The sequence below is a fragment of the Grampus griseus genome (genome assembly GCF_964374135.1).
Source record: "Grampus griseus genome assembly, chromosome: 1".
Taxonomy (NCBI): Eukaryota; Metazoa; Chordata; class Mammalia; order Artiodactyla; family Delphinidae; genus Grampus; species Grampus griseus.
In genome coordinates this window covers 119,129,324-119,143,642 of record NC_139017.1, presented here as the reverse complement: position 1 = coordinate 119,143,642, position 14,319 = coordinate 119,129,324, and the positions used below count along the sequence as shown (strand labels likewise).

The 14,319-nt window shown below is 34.5% G+C and overlaps 1 protein-coding gene across 2 annotated transcripts; it reads left to right on the top strand.

Moving 5' to 3' along the window:
• The first annotated feature begins 6,056 nt into the window (after positions 1–6,056).
• Positions 6,057–13,962, top strand: FPGT (fucose-1-phosphate guanylyltransferase). Of its 2 annotated transcripts, XM_082669186.1 has the most exons (4): positions 6,057–6,192; positions 7,524–7,691; positions 8,852–8,944; positions 10,995–13,962. In XM_082669186.1, exons 1-4 carry the CDS (start codon positions 6,111–6,113, stop codon positions 12,449–12,451), a joined length of 1,800 nt encoding a protein of 599 aa, XP_082525312.1. In that variant the 5' UTR covers positions 6,057–6,110; the 3' UTR covers positions 12,452–13,962. The 2 variants fall into 2 exon arrangements, with proteins under 2 accessions (XP_082525312.1, XP_082525313.1); XM_082669187.1 differs by lacking the exon at positions 6,057–6,192 and having other exon boundaries at positions 7,535–7,704.
• The last annotated feature ends 357 nt before the right edge of the window (positions 13,963–14,319 follow it).

Sequence of the window (14,319 nt, the reverse complement as noted above, 5' to 3'; positions counted from 1 at the left end):
GAAGCATCAAGCCCAGATGGGTTCATTGGGAAATACTACCAAAATTTAAGGAAGAAGTTACATGAATTCTCTACAATCTCTTTAAGAAGATAGAAGCGAAGCAAATACTTTGTAATTTGTTCTACGAGGCCAGCATTATCCTAATACTAAGGCCAGTCAAAGACATTACAAAACTACAGACCAATATTTCTCATGAAAACAGATGCAAAAATACTAAAAAAAATTAGTAAATCGAATCCAACAATGTATAAAAAGAATTATACACCTACCACCAAGCTGTATTTATCCCAGGTATACAAGACTGGTTCAACATTCAAAAACCAGTTAATGTAATCCATCACATCAACAGGCTAAAAAGAAGAATCACAGATGCAGGAAATGCATTTGATGCAATCCAACACCTATTCGTGATAAAACTCTCAGTCAACTAGGAATAGAAAAGAACTTCCTCAACTTGATAAAGACTATTTACAAAAAGTCTACGGCTAACATTGTGCTTAATGGTGAGAAATTAGAAGCTTTTCCACTAAGATGAAGTCCAAGGCTAGGATGTCCCTTCTCACCATTACTTCCCAACTTTGTACTGAAAGTCCTAGCTAATGCAATGAGACAAAAAAAAAAAAAAAAAAAAAGGAAATAAAAATGTACAGACCACATCTCTGTTCACAGATGACATGATTGTCAGTGTAGAAAATTCAAAAAAACAGACAAATACCCTTGGAACTACTAAGTGATTAGAGCAAAGTTGTAGATTCAGGGTTAATACACAAAAGTCAATCACTTCCCTATATACCAGCAATGAATAAGTTAAAAACACAGTACCATTTCCATTATCACTACCATAAATGAAATATTTACATATAAATGGAACAAAATATGTACAAGATCTATAAGAGGAAAACAAACAAACAAATGCTGATGAGCAAATTCAAAGAATAAATGAATGGAGAAAGACAATGTTCATGGATAGAATGACTCAAAATTATCAAGATGTCTGTTCTTCCCAACTTATCTATAGATTCAATACAATCCCAGTCAAAATCTCAGCAAGTTATTTTATCGCTATTGACAAACTGATTCTAAAGTTTATATATAGAGGCAAAAGACCTCCCAGTATCTAACACAATACTTAAGAAGTACAAAGTTGGAAAAATGATACCACCTGACTTCAAGACTTACTATAAAGCTATAGTAATCAGGACAGTCCAGTATTGTCAAAAGAAAGATAGATCAGTAGAACAGAATAGAGAGCCTAGAAACAGACAGACATGAATACAGTCAACTCATCTTTGACAAAGGAGAAAAAGCAAAGACAGACTTTCAACAAATGGTGATGAAACAGCTGGACAGCCACATGAAAAAGAAAATGAATCTGGACACAGACTTTATACCTCCAGAAAGAATAATTCAAATTGGATATATGACCTAAATGTAAAACATAAAACAATAAAACTCTTAGAAGATAACTTAGGAGAAAACCTAGATGACATTAGGATGATGGTGACTTTGTTAGATACAATGTCAAAAACATAATCAATAAAAAAATACTTTATAATCTATAGCTCATTACTATTAAAGACACGATCTGCAAAAGGTAATGCCAAATGAATGAGAAGACAAGTCACAGACTAGGAGAAAATCTTTTGCAAAAGACACATCTGCTAAAGGACTCTTATACAAAATATACAAAGAACTCTTAAAATTCAACAATAAGAAAATGAACAACCAGATTAAAAAATAAGCCAAAAACCTTAACAGACACTTCAGCAAAGAAGATACATAGGTGGCAAATAAGCATATGAAAGTCTCTCCTTAACACATATCATCAGGAAAATGCAAATTAAGAAAACAATGAGATACCATAACACACCGATTAGAATGGCCAAAAGTCTAACACTGATAACACAAACTGATGACAAGGATGTGGAAGAATAGGAACTTTCATTCATTCTGGTAGGAGTGCAAAATGGTATAGCCACTCTGGAAGACAGTTCGGGGGTTTCTCAAAAAACTAAATACACTCTTACCATAAAATCCAGTAATTGCATTCTTTGGTATTTACCCAAAGGAGTTGAATACTTATTTTCACACATAACCCTGCACGTGGATATATATAGCAGCTTTACTCACAATCACCAAAATTGGGAGGAATCAAGAAGTCCTTCAGTAGGTGAACGGATAAATAACCTGTGGTACATCCATACAATGGACTGTTTACTCAGCACTAAAAATAAATTAGCTATCAAGCAATGAAAAGACATGGTATAACCTTAAGTGCATATTATTAAGTGAAATAAGCTAATCTAAAAAGGCTCATACTGTAGGATTCCACCCATATGACATTCTGGAAAAAGCAAAACATGGAAACAGTAAAAAGATCAGTGGTTGAAGGATTTGCAGGATTTGGGGAATGAGGGATGAATAGGCAGAGCACAGAGGATTTTTAGGATAGTGAAACTACTCTGAATAATATTATAACAATGTATACATGTCCTTATACTGTGTCCAAACCCATAGAATATAAAACACCATGAGTGAATCCTAAGGGAAACTACAGACTTTGAGTGATTGTGATGTGTCATTATAGGTTCATCAATTTTAACTAATGTACCACTCTGGTGAGGTATGTAGATAATGGGGGAAGCTATGCATGTGTGGGTATATATGAGGGTATACTGGAAACCTCTGTAACTTCTTCCCAAGTTTGCTGTGAACCTAAATCTGCTCTGAAGATACAGTCTTTAAAAAAATTAAGAGAGAAAGTAAAATAGAAGTTTAGGGGAAAAAAGTTTTCCTTTGCCCTCGAGAAAGATGGTAAGGGTTCCTTCAATAGGCTACAGTGGGAAAAATTAGGGAAGAAATAGTCTGAGACCAGGCTAACTGAGTAATTACATTCAAAGAAAGGAAACAGTAAAAAAGAGATTTTTGCTTTACACTCCACATCAGGAAGAGTAAGAGGAGAAAGACTGGTTAAACAGAGATGATGCACAAGTAACGGAAAAGATGAGAGCCCCAGCATGAACTGGCCAAGCCATGTACCTAAGCTCCATGGTCCGTAATCAAGGACCTGCTCCATGTGGCTTAAGCTTCTTTTTATGAATAAGAAGAAAAACTTTAATGTGCTTCTCTACAACTTTCACACAACAGTCATATCCATGCCTATAGTAATAAAAATAACCTAACAGGCATTAATTGTAGATAAGCACAAGGCATCTTATTGGGGTGATGGAAATGTTCTATACCTAGCTTGTGATCATGGTTGCACAACTCAGTACATTTACTAAAAATCATTAAAACTCACTTACAATATGTTAATGATAGTTAAAGCATACCTCAGTAAAGTTCTTAAAAAGTCTATCTCACTTCTTTTCATGCCACTTCTTCAGATACTCTCCTCCTATAGAAAAAAAAAAAAAAAAAAAAAGCCCAAATGCCTCCAAAAAACATCTTTTCTCAACTTATTATAGTTTGGTTTGTCTGATGTCCCCCCCTTTTTTTTAAATCAACAAATCTTTGAAATCTTTATTTTAAATCATATTTGTTATCATTTTGATGTCCCTTTTGAAATGTGGAATTCAAGATCAAACACATCATTTCCATTTTATACAGAATAATGGGTTTACTACAGACCTGTACTGACATATTTTATTCTGGTCACAGTAGCTTATGACTGTTTAAACAACCATTATCACACTGTCTGATTATATAAAACCTAAACTTAAATAAAATCCTTTGACTTTTTTACCCACTACAATCAACTGCCAGAAATTTACTGCCACTCACATAGTATACAACTTTTTCATTTTTTATTTAAAAATTAATATTAGTGAAAATTTGAAGAAAACAGAAAAGACAGAAGAAGGACAAAAAACATAGCCGATATAGTATATTTACGTCCAGCACATTTTATGTAATATAATCATATCAGCAAAAAAGTAGCATCCATTTCTATGGCCATTCTTCCCAGGTCCAAGAAATGCTCTAACATACATTTAACACTCTGTTATACAGTCTATCACATCACCTTGTTTTAGTCCCCTCACAATTCTTATCATTTCTTAAGTTTTCTTATTTAGTTACCTTTTTCAGCATTTACCTCATTAGTATGTACAATCCCTCAGTTTATAGGCTCTATTGCCCTTTCTTTCCTTAGGACCTCATCTAATTCTGTAGTTTAAAAATTAACTCCATCTATATGCTGACAACTCCCAAAATTATATCTCTTAAGTCCGGACCTGTCTTGTAAACTCCAGACTCATGTATAATGCAAACACATATACATACAAACTCCCATAACATATGCACTGCACATATATACATCTGTTTACTTTCCACATCCAAAACCAAATTCTGGACTCTCCCTACTACCCCAATAACCGTCCCTACTTCCCCATCCATATCCTTTCCCATTTCAACTGGTGGTCGCTCCAGCCTTCAGGCAGTTATCCTTGACTCCTCTCTTTCTTTCACATTCCACAGCCATTCCTTTAACAAATTGTATTAATTATGCCTTCAAACATATATCCAGAATCTAACCAACTTCTCATCACCCCCACTATTCCCACCCTGGCCAAGCCTTCACCAACTCTCACCTGTTTTGCTGCAGTAGCCTCCAAACAAGTCTCCCTGCTTCTATCATTGCCCCACTCTCCGCTAGAGTCTATTTTCACATTTCCATGAAATGCTCCTTTTAAACATAATGTAAGTCACATAAAACCTTGCAATGGCTTTGTTTCACTCAGTTAAAAAATAAAATCCTTTATTTAAGCCATTATCTCACTTTCTCTCTTGCTACTTCCCCTTTTGTTCTCTCTCACCTCACTTAAGTCTTTTGTATTTTCTAAATGTTCTTATTAAGAATGTTTTGTTTTTATTAACAAAAAAGAGAGCTTTTAAACAATAAAACTATGAAAGCATAATCTCCCTTTTCACTCAAATTCTTTCGCTCTAAGTACTGAATTAAATAACAGGGTCAATTCTGTAGAAGAAAAACTAAGTTAAGTTCATGGTAAGAACTTGTAAGGCCTTGAATGCCTATGTTCCTGATGAAACTTTAATGAAGACAGGCTTCTCAACTAAATTAAACTGTATGGTGCGGTAGAATGATGTCGGAGTTTGGGATTGAAATATCTTGCTTAAATCTTCTCTCTACTACTTAACTAATTGTGAGAGCCTGACTAAGTCACTATTCTCTCTCATTCATAGCTTTCTCACGTGTAAAGATAAATAGAAGAATCTGTAAAACTCATCATAAACTTGGTGTTTTACAAGAGAAGAAAACTTATCTATCAATACCTACCGAAAACACATCCACTAAGGCCAACTTATTCCCAGGAATGCTATTGAAAGTTCTAGATTAATCTGCATACATAAAAGGTTGCCAGAGAAACAGCCAAAAAGCTCCAAACGTTAAGGGCCTCATTGCAGAATTTTATACAACTTCCAAAAGCCTCTTAAGTTATCTCAAAACTGAGAGGTGTGGAGTGGCTCACTCTCTAGTAACTGCAAGGGCAAAGAAGCCACAAAGCTTCCTGAAGAGAGTACAGATTTTAAAAGTTCAGACTATGTATGTATCTGGACCTGGGGTTGGGGCAGATGGCTTCAGACGACGACCCAAGGGGAAGAATTAACTCTCAAGAGGTCCTTGGGAACTGCCCCTGGCTAAAACAGACCACGAGTTAGAAAGGACGAACGGCCTTTGAGAGAAAGCTAGAAGCTAAGTTGTAGTTTGAACTTCTCCTTAAGCGAGTCAGTTCTCGAAATTTCGCCGCCCAAGCAGGACAACTCACCGGGTCTACCGAGCTGCAAGGCTTTATGAGTTGGTAACAAGCGGCCCAGACCCGTCACAGTCCGACAAATCACTAGGTGGCCATTTATCCGTTCCGGAGGCCGTTGCTAGGGAAACGGAGCGAAGCCCCGGGCTCACCCCGTCGTGGTTTTCCTTAGGCAAGACAAAGAACTTCGGGGGCGTAGTTACGTGAGTGACGCACGTAGGGGGCGGGACAGAGACGAAACCGGACCAAAGAACGGGTTACGTCCCAGGGCGCATGCGTGCGGTGCTGGGCTGCGGGATCGCTGGAAGTACTCGGCGGTGTTGGGGAAAGTGAGCTATGGCAGCCACGAGTGCCCTTCCAGGCGTATCTTTGCGAGAAGCCACCCAGCGAAGGTTGCGGAGGTTTTCAGAGCTTAGAGGTACCAAAGGAGGAACCCTGGCTCTCCCCGGCAACGGACAGGGAGGGCGCTTTACGTGCTGGTGTATTTGCTGGACTACCACTTCCTTTTATTAATCACTTGCGGGCCTAGGACGCTGGCCCAGGCGCAGTTAATGTTCCTCTTAAGTTTTTTTATTCTTCTGTCACTCTCCTTTCTTTACGTTATGCTTGTTGCTTTCTTTAAGTTTATTCCCAGTTGCTTATATATAAATATATATATATATATATATATATGAGGAGGAATGAGAAGACAGTTATTAGCCTGACTAGTGAAGCTATAAATCCAAGTTATTCGTTTGGTTAGCTCATTAGCAAAAATTATTTTAAATAAACCTAAAAGATCTAAAGCATAGTGATTTGACTCTTACAAATCCGATTTTAGCTTTCTTCCACTCCCTACCTACTTCACCAATTTGTTCCATGATGTGAACGCTTACTAAGTGAAAAGCGAAACAACACGGTGAAATTATTGATTAAAAATTAAAAGGGGTAACTTTGTATCAAAATGTTTTTTTAAAGCACTATGCCACTTGTCATTTCCTGTACAACTATCTAATTGGTCATATTTTTGTTGACGTTACTGCTTTAAAAATACAGAAAATAATACTTGGATTACAGTAAAATGTTCAGGACTATTAGATTCTAGCTGACTAGAATTTGTTAAAAACGCTTATTTGTCTTGTTTATCAATAAAGAAGAGCTTCCAACTGTCAGCCAAAAGTTCAGTCTCTTATTGAGTTCATCAGGGAGCTGGGAACTTTTCTGTTATCCAGAATTTGGTGTCATTCTCCAGTAACCTTTGTAAACTTGCATGGCTCATTTTAAGGCGATTAAAAAGTAAAGTGCCCACATTTATGAACACCAACATTGTAGCAATGGGTCCTTGGATTTAATCTTTCTTAGCCAACAAACATTAAGTGGTCCCTGTATGTGAAAACTGATTTTCAAAACTGGAGATTAATTTATTCCTTTGTCTCCTCTCTTTATTTAAGAATTGAGCTCATCTTTAGCAAGTCAAAAGTACTTCTCTTAATCAAGAAACATTACAACTCTCAGAAAATCTAAATAAATGGGACTGTAGACCATAAAAGGAGCAAGTAATCTAAAAGGAAAAAAAGTAGAATTTGTGAACAATCCTCATTAGAACTATTTTGAATCCTACTAGCTGACCACTCATTATTCCCTAATTCTCAAAAGCAGAAGATACATTTTTGAAGATACTATTACCTCTTTTTTCTTTATTTCCAAATAGGTAAACCTGTAACAGCTAGAGAATTCTGATAATATTTATCACTTTCTTCTTACACATAGGCAAACCTGTGGCAGCTGGAGAATTCTGGGACATTGTTGCAATAACAGCAGCTGATGATAAACAGGAACTTGCTTATAAGCAACAACTGTCAGAAAAGCTGAAAAAAAAGGAGTTACCTCTTGGAGTTCAATATCATGTTTTTGTTGATCCTGCTGGAGCCAAAATTGGTACACATTTATGGTCAGATTTATATCATAAATTGTGGGCAGAATAATCACTGAAGAAAAGCTTTCCTGTGGCTTACAGTTTATACTGTGTGTCTTACCACCTATAGTCTTTAAAAATTTTTTAATTTTTATGTAAGTTCACTATTTTTTAAGAAAGATGAAAGGCATGGCAACTGTTTTTACACATTGTGGACTTACCATGAAAAACTTCCAGAATGTTATGTTACTTAAAAGAGAATTTTATTAGTCTTAATAAAATTTACTCAGGTGGTGAATATTCTTTTGGACCTTATCAGTAGGACTCTTAAGGTCCCTCTGAACTACACAATTTGCTCAGAAACTTACATGAAGAGATCAAATCAGAAAAAATAAATATTTGGCCTCTTGGGACCACAATGCAGAATGCGAAAGAGCACAGTCTAATGGCATAATTATCATAGATGTTTACTTTTAAAAACCAGTTTGTCCACTTTGCCTTTTGACCTTACCTTGCAAATAAAAATACATGCTATTTTCCTGGGGGCCATTTTCCATGTGATACTTAAAGCTGAAGCTCATTGATACCAGAGTTAGGGTATCTGTATCTGATACTAGCATGTCCTAATTAGCCAGTGTTTTAATCCTCATAAATATGTGGTCAGTACTTTTCTGATTCCCATGTTTGAATGAGATTCAGGCACAAAATGTTAAATAACTTGCCCATGGTAACTAGTAAGTGGAAGTTACATTTAAGATGTTTTTTAGGAAAACAGGTTCTAAAAATCTTTTTAGAAAGTAAATCTAACACATATATATGATCATATGGGAGAATTATTTTAATGGGTTTTACAGTTCATTACTCCAAGTGAACGTGTAAACTTACAGTCTTATAGTGTTGCAGATTGCTTAATTTATCATTTCTTTCTTTTTACTACTATTTTCAGGAGAAAATTAACTCAACTTTTATTACCAAGGGCTCATCTCTGGGTTTTATTACTAATTATTTAATTGCTAAGAAATGTGTATTTAATTTGATTGTTCTGCCTATACCTTTGGTCTCTGCCTGGTTAATTGTAGCCAGAGGTCATATCCTCAAAGTTATAACACTTAAATTTACTGTAATAACAAAGTTTTTGTAACTTTATGTGAAATAAATTGAGCTTTTTAACTTTGTTTTCAAGGAAATGGAGGATCGACACTTTGTGCCCTTCGATGTTTGGAAAAGCTTTATGGAGATGAATGGAATTCTTTTACCATCCTATTAATTCACTCTGGTAATGTTACACTTTACTAATTTACATTTTCTTTTAGTATATTACCTTTTATATCCAAGGGGCCTTTTTCTCCATTACTAATACTATCCCCTTTTTTTTTTTTCCTTTTGTCTTTGAAGTTATACTGCTTTGGAAACAAATATTTTATGCTTTCCTTGATATTTTTAGGTTGTAAGTAGCATAATATTTTTCACAAAATTTAACCTTAAAATTGTAGATCACATACATCCTCAACTTTCATGTATTGTTTTTGGTATACATATCGAAAATTATTTTCCTAAGATAGAACTCATCAAAATATGAACATTTCTTGACAATGCTTTAGAAAGGATTCTTGCTGTAGGGGAGAGGCTGGTTTAGTACTGTGATTACCACACTTTACACAAAACCTGTTAACACATTTTTATCTAGTTATTGGTGACCAAAGTCCATAATCCTTAGGAGTTTAAAAACAAAAAGAAAAGGTGGTGACAGAACATGGAGTTGACAAGAAAGTATAAAAGAGGGAAAATCACACACCAAAAAAGGGAACAGAAGGGTAGGAAAGAAGTAATCTCAGAGTATAATTTTTTAAATTGGACAGATTTGGTTGTATGAAAATTTGGGTTATATGAAAGAGACCTCTGTTATTTTTCCTCTATGTACTGGAGGCTGGCGAAACTTTGTCATGGACTTGTACCAGTTCAGGAACAGATATTTTAGAGCCACTCATCCACATGGTTACCAAGGCACTTTTCATTTTTTAGGATTCATATACGGAACAATGATTCTTTTTAAAGATGATATCAAGTAAAACATCCAAGTTCTGATTTTAAGACTAACTGAAAAAGTAAAAGAAAAATTCAAATTTACAGTTTTATTCCAGAACGAGTATTATAATTAATTTAGTAAAAATTAAGTTAGACACCAGAAAATATATTTTAATACAATCGATCCTTGCAAATATATAATAATGCATTGATCTGTGAGTGGTGCTGAACCCTCACACAGTCTAAAATCTGCATGTAACTTCATAGTTGGTCTTCTGTATAGGCAGTTCCACTCTCCATAGCCACAGTTTCTCATCAGGGATTCAACCAACGTCGGGTCATATAGTCTTACAGTATTTATTGAAAAAAATCCTCATGTAAATGGACTGGTAGAGTTCAAACGCTTATTGTTCAAGGGTCAAGTGTAATTAAAAGTAGGTAATTCTTACAATGCTGAACTTTACTGTTGGTTAGTATTTGGAAAATGAAAAAGAAAGTATTAGCTCATTGGTTGAATGATGTACTCTGTAGTAAGTGCTTTGCATGTATTGTTGATCTCATAAAACATGATAAAGCAAGTATTTACATCTGCTGATTTAGTGTTAAGTCCAAAGATGAACAATTAAAAAGTGGTGAACCAGAATTTGAACGCATTTTTGTGTGACTCTTTCTACTATGCCTCTCACTATAATTAGTTACGTAAAAATGATGTAAGCTATTTAATGTACTTAAGCGAACACACTTTTCAAGGAATTAAGTCATAAGGCTCATCTTAGAGGGAAAGGCCTTTTAAAATTAAAAACAAATATACATTGTAAAGTGCTTTTAAATAAATGCACCTTTACTTCCTTTAAGTGTATGTAATTGAGGAAACACATTCCATCTGGAAATTACTCTTTAATAGATAATTATGTATATTAGTTTTTTGTGACTTTTTTTCCCCATGAAGTGGATTTTTAATGTAGGCGTTTAAACATGGTTGAAATTTATTGTGTGAAATGTAGATATAAGGTCATATTTTAGCTCATTGTCCTTTTTACTTGTTATCCAGTTGAGTTAAAACAATTCATAGTCTGTAAAGCATGTTACAGGTCTTTTCTAATCTAGAACTGCATTATAGCAAATCTCTACAGAATTGCTCTGTGAATTTGTCATCTGGAATTTATTATTCTTTCCTGGGATACAGTAATATATTGTATATTTTAAATATCTTTAGAGATATTTTGAGTTGTAACTGATGCTCCTAGGTTTTTAAATCTTATAAACATTTTAAAACAGTTATTTTGTTTAATTTTATATAGGTGGCTACAGTCAACGCCTTCCAAATGCAAGTGCTCTGGGGAAAATTTTCACTGCTTTACCTTTTGGTAGCCCCATTTATCAGATGTTGGAATTAAAACTAGCCATGTACATTGATTTCCCCTCACATATGAATCCTGGGATTCTGGTTACCTGTGCAGATGATATTGAACTTTATAGTATTGGAGAATCTGAGTATATTAGGTTTGACAAACCTGGCTTTACTGCTTTAGCTCATCCTTCTAGTTTGACTGTAGGTACAACACATGGAGTATTTGTCTTAGAACCTTTTAACTATTTAGAACATAGAGACCTCGAGTACAGAAGTTGCCATCGTTTCCTTCATAAGCCCAGCATAGAAAAGATGTATCAATTTGATGCTGTGTGTAGACCTAGAAATTTTTTTCAACAAAACTTTGCTGGGGGTGACATACCCTCTCTTAAATTAGACCCTGAGTATGTCTACACAGACAGCCTATTTTACATGGATCATAAAACAGCGAAAAAGTTACTTGCTTTTTATGAAAAAATAGGTACACTGAACTGTGAAATAGATGCCTATGGAGACTTTCTGCAGGCTTTGGGACCTGGAGCAACTGTGGAATATACCAGAAACACATCAAATGTTACTAAAGAAGAGTCAGAGCTGGTAGACATGAGGCAAAGAATATTTCATCTTCTTAGAGGAACATCACTAAATGTTGTTGTTCTTAATAACTCCAAATTTTATCACATTGGAACAACTGAAGAATATTTGTTTCATTTTACTTCTGATAGCAATTTGAAGTCAGAGCTTGGCTTACAGTCCATAGCTTTTAGCATCTTTCCAGCAATACCAGAATGCTCTAGCAACAAATCCTGTATCATTCAAAGTATATTGGATTCAAGAAGTTCTGTGGCACCTGGCTCAGTTGTAGAGTATTCCAGATTGGGGCCTGATGTTTCAGTGGGGGAAAATTGCATTATTAGTGGTTCTTGTATCATAACAACAGCCGTCCTGTCTGCACATTCTTTTGTGTGTTCCTTAAGCTTGAAGATGAATAGACACTTAAAGTATTCAACTATGGCATGTGGAGTGCAAGACAACTTGAAAAAGAATGTTAAAACATTGTCAGATATAAAGTTACTTCAATTCTTTGGAGTCTGTTTCCTGTCATGCTTAGACATTTGGAATCTTAAAGTTACAGAGGAACTGTTCTCTGGAAACAAGACATGTTTGAGTTTGTGGAATGCTCGTATTTTCCCAGTTTGTTCTTCTTTGAGTGATTCAGTTACAACATCCCTAAAGATGTTAAATGCTGTACAGAACAAGTCAGCATTCAGCCTGAATAAATATAAGCTGTTGTCCATTGAAGAAATGCTTTTCTACAAAGATGTGGAAGACATGATAACTTATAGGGAGCAAATTTTTCTAGAAATTACTTTGAATAGAAAACAGTCTGATTTAGAGACATCTTAAATATTGTATACTCTGCCTTTCTTGATTGAGCAAGATTGCAGATGCAGGAATTTTCTGTAGACTTGTTTTTTAATTGAAGTGAATTAATGAAAATTATATTAACATGCTTGCTGTAGCATAAAATTAATAACAAAAATAAACCATTTTTAGATGAAAGAATAGCTTAAGGATGTAAGTTCAGAAAAGTGATTTTTTTTTATATTTATCACTATTTAAATTTTTCTTTTATAAAGATGACTTGTGGAACATTATTTTGTTCACAAAATACTATAATTGTTTTAAAGGTAATTTTCTAAATATACCTTCAGAATTTTTTCATCTTCTTTTGGGCTTTGGTTCCAATGAAGTTAGATGTATTCATTGGCAGTTCTCTCCTCAAGTGCATTAGACCTATTCTGATGAACTAATAAAAATGTCATACTGTAGGGTCTTCAAAGCACTGTAGGAATACTGTAGAAGTACTTTTTCAGAAACAAATCCATGACTAACAGAGTCAAATTAAATGAATGCTTAAAATATTGTGATAGTCTTAATTAATAAATAAGTATTAATAGATACAAACCATTCTGAAATTGATGATAAAAATCAATGTGACTTATCAGCAACCCTCAGTTATGATATTTATGTATATATTTTTCAAGTTTCTTCCCAAGGAGTAAATAAAGATATATGGTAGCCATTTTTTAGCATTTACTGATTTACTTGCATAGATTTCAGAGGATGTTATGTGTTTGTCACTCATTAAAAGTTCAATGCTGTATTTCTAATCTAATTAATCTAAGGTGTCATCAGTTCTTAAGAATCGCCATTATTTTATGTTCCACTGAAAAAGAGAAAACACTACCAATAAAATATGCAATGCTTTTCTTGTTACTTGAAGTTTTTATTTATTGGAAATCTTTTTTAAAACCATTAAATATAGATTTATGTCATTTAACCCTTTTGCAAATACATGTAGAGGAACAAAAAAGTGAAATATTAAGATACAGTCAAGACTTTTCTGAAGCTTCACATCTAGAGTCAAACTTTTCTAAAGCAATTTTCAACTCAAGAGTCGTTGATATCCATGTGCTATCTTCTAATACCATCTAGTACCATCTTCTGTGCTATCAAAGGTATTGATAAAACTTCATATTCTACAAGTGCCACCACCACACTGATGCCTGGATTTACCTTCAAGCTATGGACACCAGATACCTGTTCTGCAAGTGGATGCTGATGCTGTTATTACTTTACAGAGTTGTTTCACTTTTACCTTAGTTAATCACATGTCTCTAGAACGTAGTTCTATTTAAATCAGTGGGAGGTTTCTGACAAATTGGTGGTCACCATGTTAATCATATTCCTGCACAATGTATGGATTCTAGTTGCTTTGAAATGTTATCTGTTCCAAAGAATTTGGCAGTGTCTCTTTCCTTGATATGCATCGCTTGGTGTGTAGTACCACACATGTATCACCAGCAGTGTATCTAACTCAACCAATGTGATAACCACATGCATGAATAAGTAATAAATTGGACATTTTCTCTTATCATTTTTATTTCGTAAAATCATGGCCCTTAAATCGTATACTTTCAAGGTTTGTGAAGGACAGCTACAATTTGTAACTAAATATATTCTGTAAACTTATTGATGAGTTAATAATTAACAATGATCAAGAAGGCATGGAAAAAAATGCAACTTTTGATATTAATCTCCCTTGGGCATTTGTCTTGCAAACTAAACAAAACAGAAATAAAGAGTGTGCATTAATGCATACTAAGTGGGAATAAAGCTTTGAAAATCCAAGTTATATGCTGCTGAAAATCACAAAAATTTGATGGAATGAATCCAGAATCAATTCTCACAAGCTGTGATGATCCACTCAT

Excerpts from the sequence above, each read along its gene's own strand:
- FPGT (XM_082669186.1), top strand. The coding sequence starts at position 6,111 with ATGGCAGCCACGAGTGCCCTTCCAGGCGTATCTTTGCGAGAAGCCACC. Across the intron at positions 7,692-8,851 it reads TCCTGCTGGAGCCAAAATTG|GAAATGGAGGATCGACACTT; the intron begins GTACACATTTAT and ends TTTGTTTTCAAG. Across the intron at positions 8,945-10,994 it reads CATCCTATTAATTCACTCTG|GTGGCTACAGTCAACGCCTT; the intron begins GTAATGTTACAC and ends AATTTTATATAG.